General features: G+C 46.5%; 2 protein-coding genes across 2 annotated transcripts in view; one reads left to right on the top strand and one right to left on the bottom strand.

The window, feature by feature from the left end:
• The first annotated feature begins 14704 nt into the window (after nucleotides 1-14704).
• Nucleotides 14705-17056, top strand: SAYSD1 (SAYSVFN motif domain containing 1). The gene is made up of 2 exons (XM_084623758.1): nucleotides 14705-14943; nucleotides 15243-17056. Exons 1-2 carry the CDS (start codon nucleotides 14800-14802, stop codon nucleotides 15576-15578), a joined length of 480 nt encoding a protein of 159 aa, XP_084479884.1. The 5' UTR covers nucleotides 14705-14799; the 3' UTR covers nucleotides 15579-17056.
• Nucleotides 17057-17199: 143 nt separating this feature from the next.
• The window catches only part of GLP1R (glucagon like peptide 1 receptor), a 102045-nt gene continuing 95300 nt past the window's right edge, over nucleotides 17200-23944 (bottom strand). The window contains exon 13 of the mRNA XM_084623759.1: nucleotides 17200-23352. Coding sequence (XP_084479885.1) covers nucleotides 23185-23352 — 168 coding nt within the window. The 3' untranslated portion in view covers nucleotides 17200-23184. The remainder of the gene's footprint in view (nucleotides 23353-23944) is intronic.

Raw genomic sequence — 23944 nt, 5'->3', positions numbered from 1 at the left:
TTAATTGGCTTGTGAGTTGCTTGTTGTAGCTTGCTGTTGCTGCTTTTTTTTTTTTTTTTTGATTGGCTCCCGGCAAGGAGGGGGGGGGCAAATGGGCAAGCAGGGCCAAGGCGGGAGAGAGTCAAGGGTGCACAGTGGGTCCACCACAGTCCCAGACTGCATGCTGGGGGGATCTAAGGGATTGGCTTGTTTTGGCCTCGTTTTGAAATGTGATTAGCTTGATTTTTAGCTTATTGTGAAAGTCGGGGTGCTTATTTACTGCGTGAAAGTTGACAACTGTGCACCAAACTCCTCGGAATCCCCCTGCACTGCCTGCCCATGCTGCACAGTTGAATCATGGCCATTTTGATGAGGCAAGAGCTCTTTAGAGGTTTTGTTCCTGTCTGCAGGTTCAGCCTAGTCACTTGTCCAATTCAGAGAAAGATCTTCATACTCACAAGGACTAGAAACTAACTATTTTAAAATGAAAGCTTAAATTCTGCAGAAACCGTGGGGCCTCTAGAGCAACATGAACTGGCTCAGTCCTGCTCTTTTTGTTAACCTTTTCCAAAATGCCTCATAGGACTGATTTTACCCTTTGTGAGGCCAGAGGCCCCCGAAAACACTGGGGCCTGTTACAGGAACAGCCCCTTTCAGTACATCTAACAATGTACCTAGGGAACTGGACTGATAGGGGAGAAAGGGGCTAAAAGAGCAGTATGAAAGGATCTCCTAGTGGATTTTAAGACGTCTCTAGTTACAAAAGACACTTTTCGTTGTCCCTGCCATGGTCTTTGAACTACTCCTTTCCCAAGGAAGAAGTCCCCTTCTTGGCAGAAATTTGGAAGTTCTTAAGATGCACAACTTCTGCTGTAACTTTCTCTTGTGTAAACTTTTCCCAGCAAAAGGAGCATTTGACCCTGGTAGACCTAAACAATCACTTTTACATTCCAAAAACACTTCATTGTTCCATCCTTTGAAAATTTGTAAAAGGACTTTGGCCTGGATGCTTCCTTGGCATTGGTGCGCAGTGCACCAGCTTCGATCCAGGAGGTGCCAAGGAAGGACTCTGAGGTAAGAGACCCTCAGCTCTGGCACCAAAGACCACAGCATGGGAGCAGTCACGGCACTGATCAGTCTCCTGTGCCAAGGAAGAAGCACAGGAAGATGGACGGGGGCGCTCCCTGTCCCAAACAGCGGAATGAGAGCTGCCCAAGGGAGGGTCACCTCTGCAGTACCACACCTCCCCTCCTGCTCAACAGCCAGCACTGTTGACTCCGGACTCACAGGAGGGGCCGTTGAGTCTGGTACCACCAGAGGAGATTCAGGTGGAGTATTTAGACCTTCCTTCACACCTGAGACTTACGAGGTGGCCCAGGACCTGATAACTCTGACAGATCTGCACTCTCCCGATCACAGTGACAGTGCACTGGCCGAGGATCCAGGCAACACAGAGGCCATCTATGCAGTCCAGGGGAAAGCCAGCTATGACTCGGCACTGATCTCCATCTCCCCAGCACTGACTGACACAGCGCTGCCATTGTCTCCACGCGCAGACTCCTCGGAGTCTGAATCCGAGATGGATTCCCATGTGTCTCAGAGAACTGGCACTGTAGCTGCTGACACTCAGACTGTGGGGATGATGCAGACCTTTCCCCCGGTGCCATGCCCAGCATAATGGCCGGTACCAGCCCAGATGCCGGCACAGTGGCCCTTCTGGACCCAGTGGGCTTACCATTAGTCCCAGGGGTCTGTCTCGGGATGCTCCTTCTCGGTCGCCTCCGAGAGAAGGACTGCGTCCAGGGCCAGGGATCTCTTTTGAGCATCAGCCACTGGTACCGCCGCTAGCGTCACCGTCTGTACCATGCCTGCCACTGACAGCAGGACCAGCATGGCATCTGGCACAGGTGCTATGATCAGTCCCACCTTCAACTCCTGAGGCAGGTCGCTCAGAACCTTGGGATACAGATGGAAGAGGTCACCGAGGTGTCAGACCCAATGGTGGACATTTTATCCCCGGCAGGACCCACCAGGTTGGCTCCAGACTCGTTGGTGGGTGTAGCTGTCAGAGGGAGAGGCAAGGGCAGCAAGGGCCTACCCCTCAAGCTAAGGATGTGAAGAAGCTGGACCTCTTCAGGAGGAAGATGTACTCCAACGGAGAGCTCCGGCTTCAAATTGGAAACCAGCAGGTAATCCTTAGCTGATATAACTTTAAATCATGGGGTGCAATATCCACATTTTCAGACCTTGTCCTGCCAGACTCTAAGCCGGAATTCTCAGCTCTCATGGATGAGGGCAAGACAGTCGCCAGGACATCACTGCAAATGGTGTTAGACTCTGTGGACTCTGCAATGCGAGCTATGTCTTCAGGCATCGCAATGCGCCGTTGCTCATGGCTGCAGGCCAGGTCGTCCCCGGGGAGGTTCAACAGACTATCCAGGATCTCCCGTTCGAGGGCACCACATTATTTTCTGAGAAAACTGACTTGAGACTCCACAGTTTGACAGACCCTTGAGCCACTCTGAGATCGCTGGAGCTGCACACTCCTGCCACCCAGCATAGACAATTTAGGCCTCAGCCCACATCCCAACCATATCAGGGGCAGTCTGGACAGGACCAGAACTGCAGACGACCCAGAAATCAAAACAGCCATCGCCAACCCCAACCCCCGAACAACCGGTGATTTGCGTCGTCCAGGCAACCACCAGGCCCTAGGCAAACCTTTTGAGGATGTGCCCAAGGGCATTATACCAACCTATCAACTGGATCCTTCTTTCCCCTTTTCAGCACATCTATCCCATTTCTACTGGGCGTGGTCTCAAATCACCTCAAAGCGTTGGGCCCTCCTCATGGTAGAAATGGGATATTCCCTTTAATTCTCTTTGCACCCCCTCCTTCCATCCCCTTTCTCGGTCCCTCTTCAGGGACCTTTTTCACATCTAATCCAGGAGGTACAAATCCTCCTATCAACAGGGGCTGGGGAGGAGGTTCCATTGGAGCTCAGGGGAAAGGGGTTTTACTCCCAGTATTTCCTAATACCGAAAGCAAAAGGGGGCCTCAGACCCATCTTGGACCTGTGCAATCTCAACAGGTTCATGAAGAAACTAAAGTTTCATATGGTCTCTTTGGCCACTATTAACCCTTCTCTGGATCCAGGAGATTGGTATGCCACCCTCGACTTGAAGGACGCATATTTCCACATTTCCATATTCCTGCCCCACAGGCGCTTCCTAAGGTTTGTAGTTGGGGGCACCCACTACCAATTTACAGTGCTGCCGTTCGGCCTATCATCGGCACCTCAGGTGTTCACCAAATGTATGTCGCTCATGGCCGACATTCTGCAGAAAAGGCAGGTTCGGGTATTCCCATACCTAGACGACTAGCTAGTCAAGGGCCGCTTCAGGACACAAGTGGATTAACAGGTCACCCTCATAAGATCCACTGTAGATGCATTGGGCCTTCTCCTAAACATTCAAAAATCAACCCTCACCCCTACTAGAGAGAATAGAGTTCATAGGGGTGGTGCTAGACTCGAGACAGGCCAGAGCGTTCCTACCTCAGTCCCGCTTCCCGGCCGTTCACGACATCATACAGGACTTCGGATGAACCTATAACCACGGTATGGAGTTGCTTGAAACCCCTAGGACACGTGGCATCTTGCATGTATGTAGTGCAACACGCAAGGCTCAGACTCAGACCTCTCCAGACTTGGTTAGCATCTGTGTATCGGCCAAGCAGGCACAGCCTAGACAAGGTAGTTACCCTTCTACTGGGGGTTCTCAAGTCTCTTCAGTGGTGGCTCAACCCGCACTTGATGTGTTCAGGGATCGCATTTTCCAAACCCCACCCCTCACTATGTCTGACCACCCATGCCTTGGCCATGGAGTGGGGGATGCACTTCGGAGAGCACAGAACTCAGGGCCTCTGGTCTCCAGAAGAACTGATGTCACATCAACATCAGGGAGCTCAGGGCAGTCCTGCTCACATGTCAGACTTTTTGGCCTTTTCTGGAGGGTATAAGTCCAGACAGACAATACAACAGCAATGTTTTATATCAACAGATGTCAGGGAGCCTTCAAGCTCTGGGAGTTCTGCATAGCACACTAGATACTCTTGGAAGCATCCTATTGTCCTGGGTCTCAGAACCAGCTAGCAGACTTTCTCATCAGGTCTTTTCACGATCATGAGTGGTCTATTCGCCCAGACATAAGCAATATCTTCCAATGCTGTGGCGTTCCCCAGATCAATCTGTTCGCCACAAGGGGCAACAGGAAATGCCTGCAATTCTGCTCCTTCCTGAACCACAGCCTGGGCTTATTTGCAGATGTGTTTCTTCTTCCATGAAAGGACAACCTCTTCTACACATTCCCTCCTATTCCGCTGGTTCACAAGGTCCTCCTCAAGATCCGGTGCAACAGAACCTCTGTGATCCTGGTGGCACCAGCCTGGCCACATCAGCACTGGTATACCATGCTACTGGAGATGTCAGCGGATACTCCAATCACTCTACAATTTAGTTCCAGACCTCATCACTCAACATCACAGCCATCTTCAACATCCCAATCTCTAATCTCTCCACCTCACGGCTTGGAAGCTGCGTGGTTAAACCCACTAGAGCTCTCATGCGCAGACCCCATTAGGGAGGTTCTTTTGGGTAGCAGAAAACCATCAACCACAGCTACTTACCTGGCCAAGTGAAAAAGATTTGTTATTTGGTGCTCGCAGAGCCGTATCCCTCCAACACAATCATCCATTCCCTTTATCTTGGGAGGGGGATCAGGGCTCCTAAACTTGGAACAGCAGGGCTTGTCTCACGCCTTGATAAAGGTTCAGTTGGCTGCCATCTCAGCTTTTCACCCAGGAGAACATGGCCACTCCATCTTCACTAACGAAATGGTGCGACAGTTCCTCAAAGGGTTGGACAGACTGTATCCTCAGAGCCGGTGGCCCACCCTAGCTTGGGACCTTAACCTGGTAGTCTCGGCTGACGGGGACCCCCGTCCAAGCTCCTAGCGACATGCTCACTCTCTCCATCTCTCTCTCTCCCCTATAAGGTGGCTTTCTTGGTTGCAGTAATGTCAGGCAGGAGGGTGTCCAACCTCAAGGCCCTCACATCCGACCCTCCATATACCAGCTTTTACAAGAACAAGGTGCAACTGAAATCTCAACTGGCATTCCACCCAAAGGTGGTCTCACATTTCCATGCCAAGCAAGACCTATTCCCTTCAGTCTTTCCCAAAGCCTCATGTCAATAGCTGCGAGCAGAGACTCCACTCCCTGGCCGTGCGGCATGCACTGGCTTTTTATATTGAATGAACTAAACCATTCTGCAAGTTGAACCAGCTGTTTGTTTCGGTGGCAGACAGGATGAAAGGCGCCCCGGTGTCCACGCAAAGGATATCATCATGGATCACGTCCTGTACCCAGGCAAGTTACAACCTGGCAAAGGTCCCTGTCCCCGTTCTGACTACACACTCCACCAGAGCTCAGGCATCCTCAGCAGCCTTCCTGGCCCACATCCCGATCCAGGAGATATATAGAGCGGCAATATGGTCCTTGGTTCACACCTTCACTTCCTATTACGCCATCACTCAGCACGCCAGGGATGATGCAGTGTTTGGCAGGGCTGTGCTTCAGTCAGTGATTCTATGAACTCTGACCCTACCTCCTAGGTAAGGCTTGGGAGTCACCTAATTGGAATCTGTATGAGCAAGCCCTCGAAGAAGAAAAAACGGTTACCTACTTTCTCATAACTGTTGTTCTTAGAGATGTGTTGCTCATATCCATTCCAAACCCACCTTCTCCTCTGTCGGAGTATCCCACAAGGAGGAACTGGAGGGTCTTATGTGGCACCATGAAGATGCAACTCCAGGGGCCTCCCAGCCGACCCGACAGGTGCTGCTAGGGCAGGGGTAGGCAAACCTTTTGGTCTGAGGGCCACAGCGGGGAATAGAAATTGTATGGTGGGCCATGAATGCTCATAAAACTGCAGTTGGGGTGTGGGATGGGGTGAGGGCTCTGGTTGGGGGTGCAGGTCCTGGGGTGGGGCTGGGGATGAGGAGTTCCAGGCTGGGATTGAGGGGTTTGGAGAGCAGGAGGGAGATCAGGGCTGGGGCAGGGTGTTGGGGCAGGGGGAGAGGCTCAGGGGTGCAGGCTCCGACCAGCACTTACCTCAAGCAGCTCTCAGAAGCAGTGACATGTCCCTTCTACGGCTCCTACACAGAGGCACAGCCAGGAGGCTCTACATGCTGCCCCATCCACAGGCACCGCCCCTGTAGCTCCCATTGGAGTGCTGGAGGGGGCCATTGGAGCGTGTAGGAGCCGGAGCAGGGCCATGCTGCAGTTTCTGGGAGTCTTGTGGCGTGGCCCCAACCCAGCACCCCAGCCGGGTGCTGCCCTGGCAGGAGTGGGGCCGAGCTGCATGGTACAGCCCCTGACCCCGCTCCCCAGCAGGAGATCGCAGGCCGGCTTAAAATGGCTCCGGCCCACGTGCCATAATTTGCCCACCCCTGTACTAGGGAAAAACCTTCCGGCAACTGTGCACGCGGTGTGCACACACCTAATTGGAATGAATATGAGCAACACATCTTGAAGGTAAGCAACTTTTTTTTTTCTCGGTCTGGTGAACAGGCTCTGAAATTCTGTGAGATACTCTTAACCAGACTTTCCTTGCCAATAATACTCCACCACTGCCACCTTGTGGACATACATATTGTAGCATCTGAGAGATCTGTATTTTGTTGTACATAGGTGGGATGTTAGAACTAAATGGCAGGAAAACCATCTACAGAGGTTTACTTTAAAAGAGTTTCTTTTCTGTATAAGACTTTACACAGCTGCTGCTGACTTGGCTAGGAGGAGGCTCAGCTTGGCCCTGATCTTGTTCTTTTTACTATTGCCATACTCAGGGCTGGATTAACTTTTTGTGGGCCTGGTGCCAAACATATTTGTGGGCCCCCCTGGGGAATGAAGGGCCCAGGGCCAAGAGCACAGCAGGTAGGGTAGATGTGATTTGAATCTCTCGTCAGGAAGACTCTATTTAATCATGGTTTTCTACATAAAAGTGCAATCTTGTTGGTTATTATAACCTTAATACATATTCTTCAACTCAGAGATAGATGTAGGTTTCATTTTTAGAAGGTACACGCTATACATTTTTTAAAGGTGATTTATTTTGAAAACTTTTCAGATGAGTTTTACAGCTATATCAGAAAATGAATGATTGTTTGGTTATTTCATTTACCAAAGATAATTAAAGCAGATATTTATGAAGTCATTGGGAGGTGAACTATCTCCAGTTTAACAGGTTAATCATTAATATTTGGATGATTTTCTTGCCAGGCTGTATTAGGAGGAGAACATCACCAGACAGACATTTAAATTGTTTTATTTAACTAAAACAACAACGTTAAGTATTCTGGATTTTTTTCTTCAACAGCAAACATAATATTTTAACAAAAAAGCATATAGCCCTCGCTTCTCACATTTATCTCCAGACTTCTTCTCCTTGTCCAGATCTGTTCTGCCCCCAACAATCTTCTATTCATTGAACTTTCTGAAACTTTTCACTTTTAGAGAGAGAGATAGAGTCAATCCCCTATGTACACAAATTTGCATAGGGACAATAGAGTTGAGGTCTGTTATTTCTCTATATATTATTTATTTATTGAAATATTTTTGCTGTTAACAAGCATGTTACCTCTGGAGACACAAATCCACAGTTTGAGAACTGCAAAACTAAGCATCTCTGATAGTATCTTCTAGACTGAGCACTGAGTCCCATTGGGTAGATAGAAAGATTAACCTAAATCTATACAGAAGCCTGTGGAACCCCATACGATTGAGCCCCTAATCCATGAACTATTGGAACTCATTTACAAAACTTTTCTTAAACATTACATGAATATATTGCCTTCCCCCCCACCTGCCTAAGGCTCTGGGAAGGAGTTTGGGTGGGGGAGGAGGTCTGGGGTAGGGGATTGGGGTTCAGGCTCTGGGAAGGAGTTTGGGTGCAGAACGGGTGAGAGGTTAGGCTCTGGGAGGGAGTTTGGGTCAGGGAGGGAGTCAGGGGGTGCAGGCTGTGGGATGGAGTTTAGGTGCTGGGTGCAGGCTCTGGGCTGGGGGAGGCAGTGTGGGTGCAGGCTCTGGGAGGGAGAAAGGGAGAGGGGTGCAGGCTCTGGGAGGGAATTTGGGGCAGGAGGGGGTGTGTGGGGAGGGGATGCAGGCTCTAAGAGAGATTGGGGGGAGGGGGTTGGGGTGCAGGCTCTGCGAGAGGGTCGGGGTGTGTGGCTCCTACCTGAGGCTCCAAGGTGGGGAGGGCTAAGCTGGGCTGCATCCACATGCTGCCGCCGCATGGACCACCCCCACAGCTGCCCATTGGCTGCAGGAACACTCAGGGCGGGGGCAGTGTATGGAGGCACTGCCCTGCCCCGCCCTGAGGCTGCAGGGAGGGGTCGGCAGACACGTGGCGTGAGCAGGCCATTGTAAATTGCCTGGGGGACGCGCGTGGTGGGGAGCGTCCAGGGGCGGCAGGCGGGGCCAAAGGAGAGACCCTGCCCAAAATTGCTGGAGCCCCGTGGGCCACATTGGGAAGGTTCTTGGGCCACAGATGGCCCACGGGCCAGGAGTTTGAGACCTCTGTTCTAATCTAATAAAAAGGAACCAATATTCACTCTGTGTCTTTAAAAGTTAATTCTCCAATGTTAGAATTTTAGGAGGAAAAATTAATCTAAATTACAAGTTTAACAAAACAAGTGTCTCTTCTGTCCATTTACTAATCAGCGCTAAATAACATATGCAAAAACCTCTGTAAGGAATTAGACAAGTCCAAGTCTACCCACTCCATTCCATTTAATACACATTCTCAAAAACTAAAGCTACTGCAGCCTTTTCTCCCTCAGCTCCATAGAACTAATGAAGTCAGATCATTACATTAATAATCCTTTGCCTGAATTAATGGCACTTAGCTAGTCCGTATGAGTGGATGTTAATGTCATGAAAGAGAAAGTTCCTATCAATTAATGAGAGGAATACATCTGTACTCAAGAGAATTAATGGAATTTGATCATCAATATTATTTCAGAATAGTATGGCATGCACAAAAATGGATAGAATGGACACTTTGTGAGGCTGAAAGAGCTTTGGAGCAGCATTTCCATTAAAATTTGACTTCTATTGGACAAAAGCTCTGATTAAGGCTTTATTATTGAAGAAATGGGTTGTGGTGTGGTGGTCCTGTTTGAGTGATGTGCCAATTTCAGAAAGATCACATCTAATATGTGCCCAGGGGGGTTGAATGTTTCTCTATCCCTTTAGGTCAGCTAAATTAGGATACAAATTTTTTAAGAAGAGGTTTTTCTGGTGAAATTTCTATTGCGTCCTGCTTCCAGTCATCTCAAAATACCTCAAGAATAGCCTTTCAACTCATTTTCTAGCCCTTCTGCTTCCAGAAGGAACTAAAAAATGCAGACTTGTGAAAATGAAAAAATAAATGACTCTTGTGCAATCACTTAAAGATTCATTTTACATTTTGGACACAAATTGGAGTAGATTTTTATTTTGTCAATCTTTACATCACAGAATTTATTCCTGCTGTTTTGCAGATTGTATATGATGTCCAAAGCCACGCATGGTGCTAGTTTTAGAAGTTCCTGAAGAGGGAAAATGAAGCAAAATGCAGCCAGTTTCCCACCTGTTCTAATGACCTATGTGACTCTGATTTTGTAAAGATTATTTTACATCATAGGTATGAAGATGTTCACACTTGGTTAGGGGCATAGGTATCCTGCAGAATTTCTGAGCGTTGAAAATGTCTGAAGAATAAGAGAGTCTCCTCTATTTCACTTGTTTTTTGCCTGGACAAAAATAAATCAGTAACTGTGCTGCTTTGCATTTATAGGACACAGCAGTCATGGTTTGGCACAAAGCTAAGTAAAATCCAAATTCTTACAATGATCTGCTGTTTCTGAATGCAGATGGACTGTCATATATTATTGTAGCTGTCACGCTGTCTGCAGTGTCTCACCAGGAAACAGGGCAGACACCCCCAACTGGTGGTATAATTTATAATTAGATTTCACCATGCCAGTAACAAATTTGCACTCCTGGATCACTATACTAGTTTTACCATAAAGTCCCCTTAGACTCTCTGCCCATCCTGCCACACAGACAAACTGGACTTAGTGATAATCGTCACATAAACCAAAAATCACACCACATCAGCTTTCTCCCAGTCCCAAAGGACCAGTCACTTACCCCCAAATCAATTAGTACTCTGGATCTCACACCAAAGACAATGCTGGCAGCCAATTCTCTAGTAAACTAAAGGTTTATTAACCAAGAAAAAGAAATTAGAGTTATTGGGAGGTTAAAGCAGGTACGTTAACAGATAAGTCAAGGTTTGTAAGTCCAAAATGGCAGCAGAGATTTAGTAATCTGCCAGTTTCCCCAAAGTCTTCTCCGGGCTACCCAGAATAACTTTGGGATCTCTGTTTTCTTGTTCAGTTATTCTGTCCTGTTAGAATCCAAACAGTCCAGAGCCAAAGGAGCTCTTTGAATCAGTACTTCTAGCTTCTTTTCACAGACAACAAGCTGACAAGTGTCTGTACTTACACAATGGTCAATTGCTTTGCATTTAGCACTCCTCTTCATTTCCATTTGATGAGTTATGTAATCACAGGGATATACATAATGACTACCATTACATTATAATAGGAATAGATAAGTGAAAACAACACAAGTAATGTTCCATTAGTTTTCATGAAGTTCTGACACCTGAATACACTCTTACATTAACACACGCTATTAATTACCAGGCATGCATAATGTAAATATAATGTAATAGTAAACAACAGGCTAGAGATAGTGAAAACAATACAATTAACGTCTCCTTTGAGCTGTTATTAACACACAAGTGAATTGGCCTGAACATATACTAATACATTTAACTCCTTTGATAGTCACATATAAATGAATTGGCCTATAGCGATGGCCTGAGCTGATCTGTCCATGTGACAGTTGCTATTAAGAATGACATGCCAAAGATATAAGAAAGGAACAGGAGCCAAGAAACTAAGTTAAAAACAGATCCTTTGATTGCAGCAAGAATAAGAGATTCACACTGAACTAAATCAGACATAGCCTGATCATATCTTGCCATGCTTGCGTGTGTGTGTGTGTGTGTATAGCATAAGCATACTTTGAAAATGATATTAAGCAACTATTCTTAAGTCTCTTAAAGGAGTAGCCTTTTAAAAATGCTTAGTTTACTTTGAACAGCTAATCAGATTATGTTTATAAACATGTTGGACTTTAAATGGAAACTGACAAAGCTCCCAGCAACAATGCTCCAGCTTCTGGCAAGTCTACATATCAGCTTCTTGCTTTAAATGAACCTGCCTGAGGATCCAGTGTTAGGGCTTGTTGGGCTGCACAGGCCATATGGTCATTATAACTGTGGATAGACGTGGCCCAGGTTGTTTTGCCATGGGGACTATTTTTAAGCAGTTGTTGGACACATTGAAGAGCTACTTAGGGATGGTCACGTAGCGTGGGTGGACACTCGTACGGATTGAATTAAGTCTGTGTGTTTGTAATATACAGTTAAGAATGAAGTTACAATTGCACAAAAGTTAAGACATTCAAAGTTAAGGTTCTCATAGCACCCTTACCTCTGTCTTTAACAGTCAGAAAAGTGAGTTGCCTCATATCAACAGAACACAGCATAACAAATATACTATATAGACTTTGAGAAGAATTTGACAGGAAGGATTACAAATTCAATACCAAACTCGTAAGTCATATGTACAGATATAATTAATCTTTACTATGTGTCTTTCTCATACTAACCACTTACTGCTGATGTACGTGTGGACTCATCTCTTTAAGTGCTTGTGGTTTTGTCCGAACGTCAGTGCTTCAAGTGTGCTCTATTTGATATGTTCATCAGCACCAGAAGGGCATTTTATCCCGCATACTAGATACATCAGGCAGCAAACCAATGTCCTATGCATGCTTTTTTAAAACATTTGGAATGTTATTTCCAGACCACGTTTATTTAAACAAGGGAAACATTTTGATTCATCATGGCACAGGTGTGACGCTTAAAGTTTAAAATAAAATTGATCTGTAATTGAGTGTAAAATATGCAGCTGAGAACTGTCTTAGTTGAGAAATAAAAAATGTTCCCACCCTAAAATAACTCAAAAACAGCACCAGGGATTTGTATTTAATTTTCCAAACACTGAGCATGAGAAATTTCAGCCCTCCCCACCCCCGCCCCAGGTCATTTCTGAAAGAGCTATAAGGAACTGGAAATTACAGAATAGCATGGAAGTGATATCTCATTGGTAACCAGAGCATTACTGCCAAAGCGATAATAAACCCACAGCCACCTACTATAAGCTAGTTTGTATTTCAGAGGTGTAATGACAGCAGCAGAAAGTTGAAATAATGACTGACCCAGCTTTCCATGCTGTTAAGTTGTATTTAAAAAAAAAAAAAAGGCTAGCTCGATTTTACTAGGTCTAAAAAGTCAGTTTGTAGACAGTGCTAATTGGTCTTGTAATCCCATAGGCTTCCGTCAATTAAAATAGTTTTGCTGCCATTTATGCGTAACCTGTATGCATGGGCAGTGCGTGACTCTTGCATTTGAGGAGGCTGGGCCTGATGGCCTGAAGCTCCCTAGAAGTAGGGGCGGCCACCAGGGCCCAGACTGTGGTCCTGCCCCCGCTTTGCCTCCTCCCCATGAGGCCCTGCTCACACTCCATCTTAGGCCCCACTCCCGCTTGCCCCCCCACACACCTGCCGCCTCTCTGCTCCCTCCCCCGATTGGCCCCCCCCACCCACCATCCACACCTCTCTGTCTCTCAAGGGGCAAAGAGGTGGGAGCAGGGGGCCATGGAGTTAATTGGCGAAGAAGCACGGGTGGGTGGGGGGTATAAGGGAATAGGTGGAGTGAGTGCAGGGCCTCGGGGGGGGAAGAGGCAGACAGGGGTGGGAAGAGGAGCAGTGTGGGCAGGGCTACCGGGGAAGAGCGGGCTGCAGGAGCGGGGTTTTGGAGCGAAACTTGGGCAAGGCCACAGGCGCCTTTTTGGCAGTGGTGCTCCAAAGGTGGCAGGCTAGTGGTGTGCCTCCAAAGGGAGGTGCGCTGCATCCTGTTTGTGGAGGCTTAGCCTCCCCTGGCCTATACCTGCTGCCCATGCCTACACGCTGCTTTCTATCTTAAAAGCTGTGTTTCAAACTCTGTTTTTGAAGTATTTAAAGGGCCTCTCTTTAATACCTATTACTACAAGTGTTGTTTTCAGTTGTTCCAGTATCCACTGGATAGAGGAAGCTGCTATTAAATTAACATCTATATCTTACTGTCTTTCTCTCTCCCTTTGCTGTGATCACTTCCAGGCATTTAAGGGGCACTTCTCATTAGATTGGTGGTTTCCAAACTTTTTTTTGTTAAGCCCCTTTGGAAATTCATGTCCCCTGCATGCCCCCGCTCTTTCTAAGGAGGCCTGGGCTGGAAGGATGCAGTATCTGTGGGAGCACTGGGAGGAAGGTATGCACTATGAGGAAGTCGAAGAAGCCTTCCGTTCCCTACTGGAGCAGGAGAGGAGCAGAAGGCTGCATCCCATGAGCATCTGCCCTCTTCCAAGACGAAGTCCAGTTGAACTGGGCTTGGTTTTTTTGTTTGTTTAAAGCTGCTTTAATATTTTGAGGCGAAGGATTGTTTTATTTGGAGGTCGCTTACTTGGGTGGGTTTTTTTTTTGTTATAGGTGTCTTGAACACAAAGTTATAGTTTAAAAATGGCTGTAGGAGTATTTTTAGTGATTGACGGGAGGGTCAATGTACATGCGCATCTTTAGCATTTTAGAATCCTTCTATCCCTACTCTGTCAATTAAGAAAACACACCAAAATTTGTGAACTTTCTGGCCTGCCCACTGGACATAGCCTATGCTCCAATTTTTTGTCCCATACCAGGCTATGCTTCAACAGTTCAGCATTGGAATGTATCACAGTGAGGCAATAGAAACCACTGAGGATGGAGAGAGCGAGGATGATCTTTTTAACAATGTAAGTACACGCAATTATTTTAATATTTTTATGGGTAACAATGTATGCAGCAAAACTAGAACTACTAAAAGAAAATGGCATTTGTATAAACATCCCCACTCCCCTCCCCCTGAAATGAAGTTTGTAAGGTTAGTCCTTACAAAAAGAAAGGCTTTGGCTAACCTCCCCTATGCCTTGTCTCATACCATAAAGCCCGGGGTCTATCAGTGAAAGGCAACAACTGTAAAACCCATCAAAGGAATGAGCCTAATCCATGGCGCTCGCCCTCTGGCAAACAGCTTAGTTCAACTCAAACCCTGATCAGAGCTGCAGGTGCCCCGTCCCCCTTGCAAACGTGTGGGGCTGAGTGCCAGCCAGGCCCCTGCAGAAGAAGGGGATGGGCCCCACCTCTGCTCACATCCATCCGCCTCCCCTCGGGAGGGTCCTTCATCTGCGCCACCCCTGTGCATCAGGGCACTTGGGCCCTGCCAGTCTGTGGCTGGGCCTTAAATCGGCCTCGATTGAGGCAACAGCCCTTGGCCCTGGCCCCCAGTGAGTGAGCCTGGCTCCCCCTCGGGTGCTGGGTTCCGCCCCCTAGCGTGAATGAGCCGGAGAAGAGGAATCCTAGCTCCGCCCCTTACGGCTGGGGGCGGGGCGGCGGGTGGCTCCTCCCCCGAGCGCTCAGTGACGTAGGGGCCCTGTGGGCGAAGGGGCCGGTTGCGTCAGGACGTGCAGCCGCGGCGCGGGCCGGGCCGGGCCGGGGCCGTTGGTCTCCATGGAGCGGAGGCTGGCGCAGTTCCGAGCCGCGCGCCGCGCCCCCCAACCCACAGCGGCCCCGGCAAAGGCGGTGGCGGCTCCAGCTAGCGAGCAGCGAGCAGGGCCGGAGGCCGCCCTCGGCCCGCGGGACCGCCCCGCCCAGGTGAGTGGGGGGAGGGGGTTCGGGCCCAGCCTTGCCCGGCCCCGCGCCCAGCCTTGCCCGGCCCCGCGCCGCCCTTCGCGGGGTGGCGCCGGGACCCCAGCGCTGCTGCCGGTACCACGTGCCGTGGCTCGTGCTCCTGGGGACCTCCAGCGGGGTGACCCTTGACCCCCGTACCCGCCGCCGGTCCGAGGCGGGCGGTGTCTGGGAGGCCGCCGGGGGCGGGGGCGGGGTTCCGGAGGAGCGGGGCAGCCCGGCGCAGGGCCCCTCCCCCACACACCCCGCCTGCTCTTGCCCCTCAGGAAGCGGCGCGCAGGCCGGGACCCCCGCGGGACGTGGCTGCTGGAGCCACCGCCCCGTGGGGCGCCCGGGCGCTCCTGGCCCACACGGCGCTGCTGAAGTTCCTGCTGTGGCTGGTGCTGCTGGGGCTGGCCGCGGAGCTGCAGTTCGGGCTGCCCTGCTTCGTCCTGTCGCTGTTCTACTGGCTCTACGCCGGCACGCGAGGCCCCGGCGAGAGGCGGCCGGGGGAGAGAAGCGCCTACTCCGTCTTCAACCCGGGCTGCCAGCCCATCCAGGGCACGCTCACCGCGGAGCAGCTGGAGCGAGAGTTACACTACGGACCCGCGGCCGGGAGGTAGCGGCTGGCGCCAGGGACCTGGGGGCGCAGCCTGCCTCGCAGTAGCTGTGGGCGCGCCTCCCGCTCCGGGAGCTGGCGCCGCCCCAGGCTGCTTTGCCTGCGCTTCCCCTGTCCTGCCCCTGCTCGCTGCCCTGCCTTAGGCGCACTCCTCAAGCCAGGTGTGAACTGTATCCTCCTGGCACTTCAAAACCAACAGTTCTTCATGGACTGAGCGCATTCGAGTCTATGGGACAGTGCAGGGAACATGGACTATAATCCAGTTACTTCTGTGTTGTGGGGAAAGCTGAAGATCAAGAGGAAGCTGCAGGCATGTCGTATGGGCACCTGGCTGCAACAGCAAAGCAAATTCCCCAGGAAAAATGCTGAGTGGTATATATATATTGGGGAAAAATTCCAGATTACAGGACTGCAGAGTCCCCAGGGCCCTGATTGTAATGAATAGGGTATTTTACACCTCTGAGCTACATTCAGTTTATGGTTTCAAGGTTCTTTCTGCCAAAACCAAATCTGTTTTTTAAATGAAATTTGAAATTTGGGAACGCAGTTTTGCAGCAAGGGGTAAGTTTAGCTGCTGGAGAATCTTATTTAGCTCTAGTGAGGCTTTTAATAGTATGATTAATAACTGTTTTTCCTCGCCCTTATCACTGTAATTGCACTTCGGCAGGCTGCTAGTCCTGCCATTTATAAAGAGATGATTGTGATAAATGAGGCAGAGAACTGGAGATGGTGAGGGAAAGTCAGCTGACTTGGAATCCATAATTTTCTCATAATATTCCTAATTATGCAGATTAAGGAATAAACTCTTCAACAGAAGAGGTATTGAGCCCAGCACCCCACTGGTCCAGTAAACTCCTTTATAATGCTGCATGGAGGATGGGTTATAGTCTGCACTCAGCCAAGTTAAGTTTACAGCCTGTAATGTAAGGTTTGATTTTCCATCTTCTTACTTAATCCTTATGGGAATGTGATTTATTGTAAAATAATTATCCTGCTTTAGAATCCTGTCCAAGAGTTATTCCGGTTTCAAGGTAAAATGTAGGCTTCAGGAGATGAAAAATAATCATTAGAGCTTCAAACTCTGCCAAGACTGCCTACTTAATGAGCAGTGATCTCTTTATAGTTATTGAGCTGTTCACAGCTGTAGATAGGTGAGCTCTAATACAGGAAAAAATACAGTGCTATTTTGTCCTGGTTATTGAATATGTATAATTAACTCCTATTCCAAGAAACCATTTTGGTTTCTGGCTGGACAGACAACTTTTATCATCATTGGGTATTCAACTTGAATTGTTGGAGGTTCTTGCCTCTGGCAGATGCTATACTTTAAACTGTGAGAGGTTTCTCTAGTACAAGTCTCCATGGAAGGGTTTACTCCGCTAACCTGTGCCATGGCTTTTCAATACTGACTAATGTTAGTAGGTTTTCCTCAAATGTATTGTATCATGATGGGATCATACCCATAAAAAAAAATCAAATGTTTTTAGTGTGATTGTAATTTATTCCCTTTGTGTAATGATGATATATAAATGACACTTTGCAGTCCAAGTTACCAGCATGAAGTGGGAAGGGAATAGATAGAGAAGTGCTTCAGATAGTGAGATGCTCTTACTGACTTAATCAAAGTGAAAGGACAATATTAGTAAGGATATCAATCATACTTGATCTACTGAGGATCTTTATGCAGCTCTCCAGCTACTGCTTAGCCTTCTAGCTTCAGATGGTTTGCTTTGATAATTAAAGACTGAGGTACCACTAAAATTTCATGCAAATCTAATCAGTCTCTTAGAAAGAATTAAACACATACCCAGTAAAACATCTTTTCTGATTTGGACAGTCATCTGTTCAAAACACTAATTTAGATGCCCAGTCTGATTCTAGTGGGGGTCCTACTGTTCACCAGGTATTCTAAGGGAGTAGCTGTTGCTATGAGGGTGATCAAGAAAGTTGCTAACACTACAGAAGTAGAAGATGGTTTTTAGGCAGACTGCTTGAGGACAAACTCTCCGTTTCTTTGAGTGAATCATAACTTGTCACTTAAGTCTCCTTGAAAATATTCCACCAAGAACTGTAAAAAGTAGCCAGAAGAAACAAACCACACCAGTAACAACAGATTTATGTGTCAAGGGAATTACATTCCAAGGAGAAATAAGGAAACTACACATCCATTTAATGGGTACAGGGGGCATATATGGTCTACATATACATCTTCTATAGCTGCCTGTTTGTTTTTACATGCAAAGAAATCACATTCAAATACATATTAACATTTAAACATTCATGAAAGAGTACATACTCTTTGTAGCAGCAAAAATAGGCAAAGTTTTCACTCACTAAAATTGCTATGTGTGCATTTAAAGTCTGGCTCCAAACACTTTGAAATAAATTATCACAGTGAGTGAGCATGTTGCTACAAGGCACAAAAATACACATTCACAAATGCAGGTTAAAAAGATACTGCAAATTCTGAAGCATAGTTAGCAGTCAGACAGCAAAAGGATTTATTGAAGATGCTGATCAAATGTGTGAAAACTGTCTTCTAGGCCCTGTGTGAAAAATGTTTATTTTTTCCAAAGGCAGGATTGAATAAATTAGCCTAAATATTTTGACATAGTGGGTCACTGAGAACCAGGATTTTTTTTATCGTAATTTGTTTTACCAGCAGCTTCTCACAAAACTAACTTCATGTATCTGACCGCAGTGATTTTTTTTTTCTCTGAAAGATGATCTGCACAAGAGGTGAAGGATAGAGAACTTGTATTTTTCTTTACTACTTTATGGCAAATAAGAGGATGCTTGAAAGTTTCCTCCAAAATTAATTTTTCTTGTTTGTGTTTTACCATAAAAGTATTAGGCATGCTTTCTGGTATTCCTGGGGTTTTTGGAGTGCTCCCTTTAATGGCAACAGGAAGAGAAGTGTCTGTGATACTTTCAACCCTTAATTGATGAAGCACATTTCTTCCAACTGTCTGTCATCCTTTTGCGCTAAACACAAATCTCTGCATGCTTGTAATCACTTTCACCCATCTCTTGACCCTTTCCAGTTTTGCTATGTATTTTTCAAGGCAGCTGACCAGCTCTTGAATTAGATCATGGTATTATAACATTTTTTACTACAATTTTTCTACCTACTCTGTAAATGTCCCAACTTTTTTTTTTTAAATGGCTTCTGTACAATGTGCTCAAGTCTTCATTGAGCTGTCCATAATAATAGCCAAGTTTTATCATGAGACATAACAGTTAAATTAGAACCCAGCCATGGCTGAGAGTAGGTAAATTATCCCTTTGACAAATGCAAGATACTGCACAGCTGATCATGAATTTTACCTATTGTGATGCTGCCCATTCACTGGTATCCTACAGCTTTGGCCTTCATGTCAATCTGTTCCTGTTTATCGAAGCACTTAAGCAAGCACTTTGTTGAACCAGAGCCTTTGTTAGGTCTCTAAGGTTCCTCACAGGGCTTTTAGAGTGGGTGATGAAAATAAGGCACGGTGGGCCTTCCATATGAGGAGAGATTCAAAACTAAACAATCCCCCACTTTTCAGAGAATTAAAATAAGAGGGGACATGACAGAGGTATACAGTAAGTAGAGTGGGTGCTTCTATTTACCCTTTCAATACAAGAGCAGTAACACAGAAAAGCAACAAATTTAAAACGGATAGTGAATAATTAATTTCTGACACTGATGCTCACAAGATACTATTGAGCTTTTATAGGAATAACCAATTACATTGGATAAGATTTTAAAAAAAGGTTTATATATATCCTATTACCACATGATGTAAGCTAATAACTATACCTTTGTGAATCTAGCCCTTCCTAATTTCTTTCACATAGGTAAGTGCCTAAATGGGAGACTTAGGTGCCTAAGGCCCAGTTTTGGTTCCAGTGCAAGCCACCAAACACTGGCATACCTTCATTAGGTGCCTAAGGAACTTCTAACATGTACATACCAAAAGGTTCAGCCTCAGGGTGGGTATACTGCTGCTTCCTTCTAGGTGTCCAGATGCCTAACTCCCCAGCTAAGCACCAGAACAATTTACAAACCAAGGCAGGCAAATATCTGGCCAAATTAGTCGCATGCAGGGCCTGATTCAGTACATGTGCCAGAAGCTGCCTACCAGATCAGGTCCCATTCAGAATCTGAACAGGAAGAGCAGCCAAACTTATAACTTTTAGCCCAGTGGTTAGCATACTAACCCACCACAGAAGAGACCTCCACTTCCTTGAACTACTCCCACCTCAGGAAAAAGTCCAAGCAAATATATGGGCCTTCCAGCGTGTCCTGAGCTCAACAGACTCTGGTTTGCAGACAAGCAGAGGGAGAGAGAAAGCAGAGTCTAAGGGCTAGATTCACAAAGGACATAGGTGTCTAACTGCTACTTTAGGTCCCAATGGTATTCACAAACCAGCTGCTATCTAAACTTGTAAGTGCCTAAATTCCCATAGTACCTACATTTCTACCGGTGAGCATATGCAACCCCCCCCCCCCCCAAAATCATGACACAGCTGAGCTGCTTGACACTCTGGCTCATGCCTAATTCTGGTGGGATTCTCAAATTAGGTGCATGCCTACCAGTTGTTCAGGCCTTGCATAAAAAAGAGTCAACAGTTCAAAGCATTGTTGTGGCTGCCAGGCATATTTGTGTGTCATTATACAAAACAGACCAATGGACAAGGAGGTGGGAGACCCAGCTCTGAATCCCTGTTCTGCCTGATTGATTTGAAGCAAGGACTTGAATGCAGGTCTGCAATATTGTAGGTACGTGTCCTAACCACAAGGCTGTTGGATATCCTGGGATAGGTCTCTCTCAATCTCTCCTGCTGAAGCTGTTCCATTTCATTTTATTAATTAAATATTTATTGGAACAGAGTCTTAAAGCAGACTCTCCTATATGCCAGGAACATGGCTTAACCAACCACCAACCTACAAATTCATTCTCTCACTTTTTCTTCCTCTCTGGCTCAATGAATATTTGAGTATTTATACACAGTGGAACCTCTTCAACCAGAGAGACAGAGGGTATGTCTACCCTAAAAACTTAAGTCAACCTATATTAGGTCGACTTACAACCACCTCAGTAATTACTGCAGTGGTGCACACTGCAAATCCTCACCAGGAGCATTTTCATCGGCCTAAGAGGGCCAGTGCAGGGAGCTGAAAGCCTGGTCTCTCAGCTCCGCTGGCAGCTTCTTGCTGGGAGCCCAGCTACCCCACATGCTCCCAGGCTACTAATGGGCTGTGGGAGACCTAGAGTTGATTTCCCCCACCTGATGTGGAGTAGAGATTTGAATTTGAGTCTCCCACCCTGAGTACCCGAACCACTGAACTTGTCTTGTTGAAGCTGTTCCACTTTTTAAATAAATAGTCATTGAACCAAAGAGAAAATGACTCTGTAGCCCAGTGGCTAAGGCACTCTCCTGGGAAGTTGGAGACTCAGTTCCACAATTAGGCAGAGTGGACTTGAACCTGGGTCTCTAGCATCCTAGGAGCTCTAACCACTGCAATAAAGACTATGGGGGGCTGGTTCTATTACTATTACTACTTTTCCCCTTGTGACTCTAGCTCAAAGATTGAGAAGGCCCTGCAGGACATTTACACCAGATAGGTATTAGGTTGAGTACCTTGGCTGAACTCCACTAGGAGTAAACAACATGAGAAGAGAGGCAGGCCTCTAAGGTAACTAGGAGTCAAAGTTTTGGTCTTAACCAATACAACCAAAGCTTATTTACACCCAAAGAGACAGAGAAATACCAATCAGAGTGGTATGTAGGGAGAGGAAGAGTATTTTGCGAGTAGTACAGTGTGAAATAAGTCATTAGACTATTTGAATCCTATAAACAGTAGGCCTGATCCTTTGGTCCTTACACAAAGTTCTCAGACTTCACTGGGCAGTTTGCCTGAATAAGGACCACAGGAGTAAGTCCTTTCACATTAAGGGCAGGTCTACACTACAAACTTGCATTGGTGGAGCTGCATCAGTGCTGTAGCACTTCTGCTGAAGATGCTCTAAGCCGATGGGAGAGACGTCTCCTGTCAGCTTAGTTACTCCACCTCTGTAAGAGGCAGTAGCTATGTCAGCAGGAGAAGATCTGCTGCTGACATAGTGCTGTCTACATAGGAGGGGTGGGGGGTTAAGGTTGTTATAATAAATACGTTGTTCAGAGGTTTGATATGCCTGAGCAAGGTAGTTATACTGAAGTGTGTAGTGTAGCTCTAGCCCAAGCAACTGGGGCAAGGGGTATATAGCTTCTCTTAATCTTCTTATGTAGGCTCTGCCCTTCACAGTGCTGAGCACACTCAGCTCCTGTAGATTTCAGCAGGAGTTGAGAGCAATTAGCACTTTGAGTGGTCCTCTGGACTGGATTCACTCATTTTTAGAAAAAACTTTTGAGTTTACATAAATATTTCCTTTCATCTTGCAACATTGTAAATGGTGACATTTTAAAGGCTCATTAAGAGTATACATTTAAATAGCTCCAGCACAGAAGAGAAAGTACAGCAGGGAGCTGTCCTCAGTGCTAAAAGTGTAGTTACCAAATAAACTCAAAGAACAATATTTTAGTTCCTGGCATCATGAGAAAAGAGCCTTGAAGATACATCATGCCAAAAGAAAACAAACAAGGCAAGAGACAAGGAAATTGAGAGAGTACACGAGCGAACTCCAAGAATTCTGTTATTTCAAAGTGAAGAAAATTTTGCAAGATGTGTAATGGCCACAGTATAACTTTTGCATGTTTGTACATCCAAGAAACGGAGCATACCATCCACAGAAAACATCCACGGTCAGCCACTTACTCTGAGGTGCAACTCATTACTTCCATCCATGTTAATATTTGTGCAGCCAACTGACAGTGCAGAGTGCTGTGTAAAAGATTAATGTTCATGTGTTACACTATCAGCGTTAACCCAAAGAACCCATACTCATTAACGGGAGGATAGGCCCCTGATATACAAAGAACATACTTCTCCAAATGAAGCTTAAAAAAAAATAATCAGTAGTGTGCACATTACTGTTTCTAGTTATAGGCTTTATGAATGCCCCATATTTGCCCCTTCGCATCAAGCAGTGAAGCAGACCTCCAACCTTGATTTAGGGATGCTCTTTCCATTTAACTGTTGTGGCCCAGTGACTGTGCCACAAAGAAATATGTTCAAACTCCACTAATGTCTCTTTCTAAAAATAGTGAATATCAGCCTCACCTTTCCCAGTAAAAGTACAAACATGGTTTATTGTCAATAGTCATGTTCTGTATTCTTGTAATTTAATCAGTGGATCTCAGCTCGCCCACCTACAATAATAAGCCATTGACCCTGTGGTTTGTGACTGGATCAATGCACTGCTTAAGTTTTGGACACCTGGAGGCCTCGTGTATTAACAGGAACAAACTCTTAAAACTTACTTTAGACATGCTCAATTTATCTTCTGATGTGTTGATTACATTAGCAGACTGCTTTCCTTAGAAAGCCTTGTCCAGCTGCCTCCAGCAACGAGCAATAGAAGGTTAAGTCTCTGGGTCCAGCAAACATTTTTAAGCTGCGTGCCTGGGTATTTGAGGGTCTTCAGGTGCCTCCTACAGTTCAGTTTGGGCAATCTGTAGCAATCCTAGCTGAATGTGGCTTGGCAAGTGGCAGCATAGACACTGCTGCCCACTGTGCCGCCACTGCTGAGGCTGTTGGCTGGACATTTCAGTGGTTTCATACTGCTGTCTCTCTGGACATAAAAGTGTTCCAGTCTCCAGCGTTCCCAGCTTTTCCGAAACTCTGTCTGAACCTTACACAAGCAAAGGAGGAAACAAAGGCATTTAATAAGGAAATAATCAAGTCTTGAAATAATCCCATTTTGGGACAGGAAAAAATATAACGTATCACACTGAAGGACACTGGCAAGGTTTTAAGGCTCCCTTATTATTGCTTCAAATAGTCTCCCTAATTACCTTATTGGTCCATCACACCATTATTTCATAGGCAAAATAATGACAGCACTTACTCTTATCTCTATAAATAAACCTGTTTATGCTACGCAGCCAGCACCAGCAAGCCTAGTCTATATTACCTTGCTCCAAGCAGTGCTCATCTGCAGTTCTGAAACTGTTCTAAATATGGTCTGGCCCTGTCCTTACTTGCAGTTAGTTTTTAGCACCAATTCAGCAGCAACTGTTGCACATACCCATTGTCAGCAATGAATACACTTTCCTAATGCAAACACAGCCAAAGTGTCCACAGTCTTGTCTACCCTTACAGCGCCGCGGTAGCGCTTAATGAAGACTACCTATGCTGATGGGAGAGCGTCTTGCTTGGTGTAGGTACCGCACCTCCCTGAGAGGCAGTAGCTATGTCAAAGGGAGAAGTCCATTGTCGACACA

The sequence above is a fragment of the Lepidochelys olivacea genome (assembly GCF_965140295.1).
Source record: "Lepidochelys olivacea isolate rLepOli2 genome assembly, chromosome: 3".
In the NCBI taxonomy this organism is placed as follows: Eukaryota; Metazoa; Chordata; order Testudines; family Cheloniidae; genus Lepidochelys; species Lepidochelys olivacea.
The sequence above is the reverse complement of the archived record's forward strand: the minus strand, read 5'-3'. Positions and strand labels throughout refer to the sequence as shown.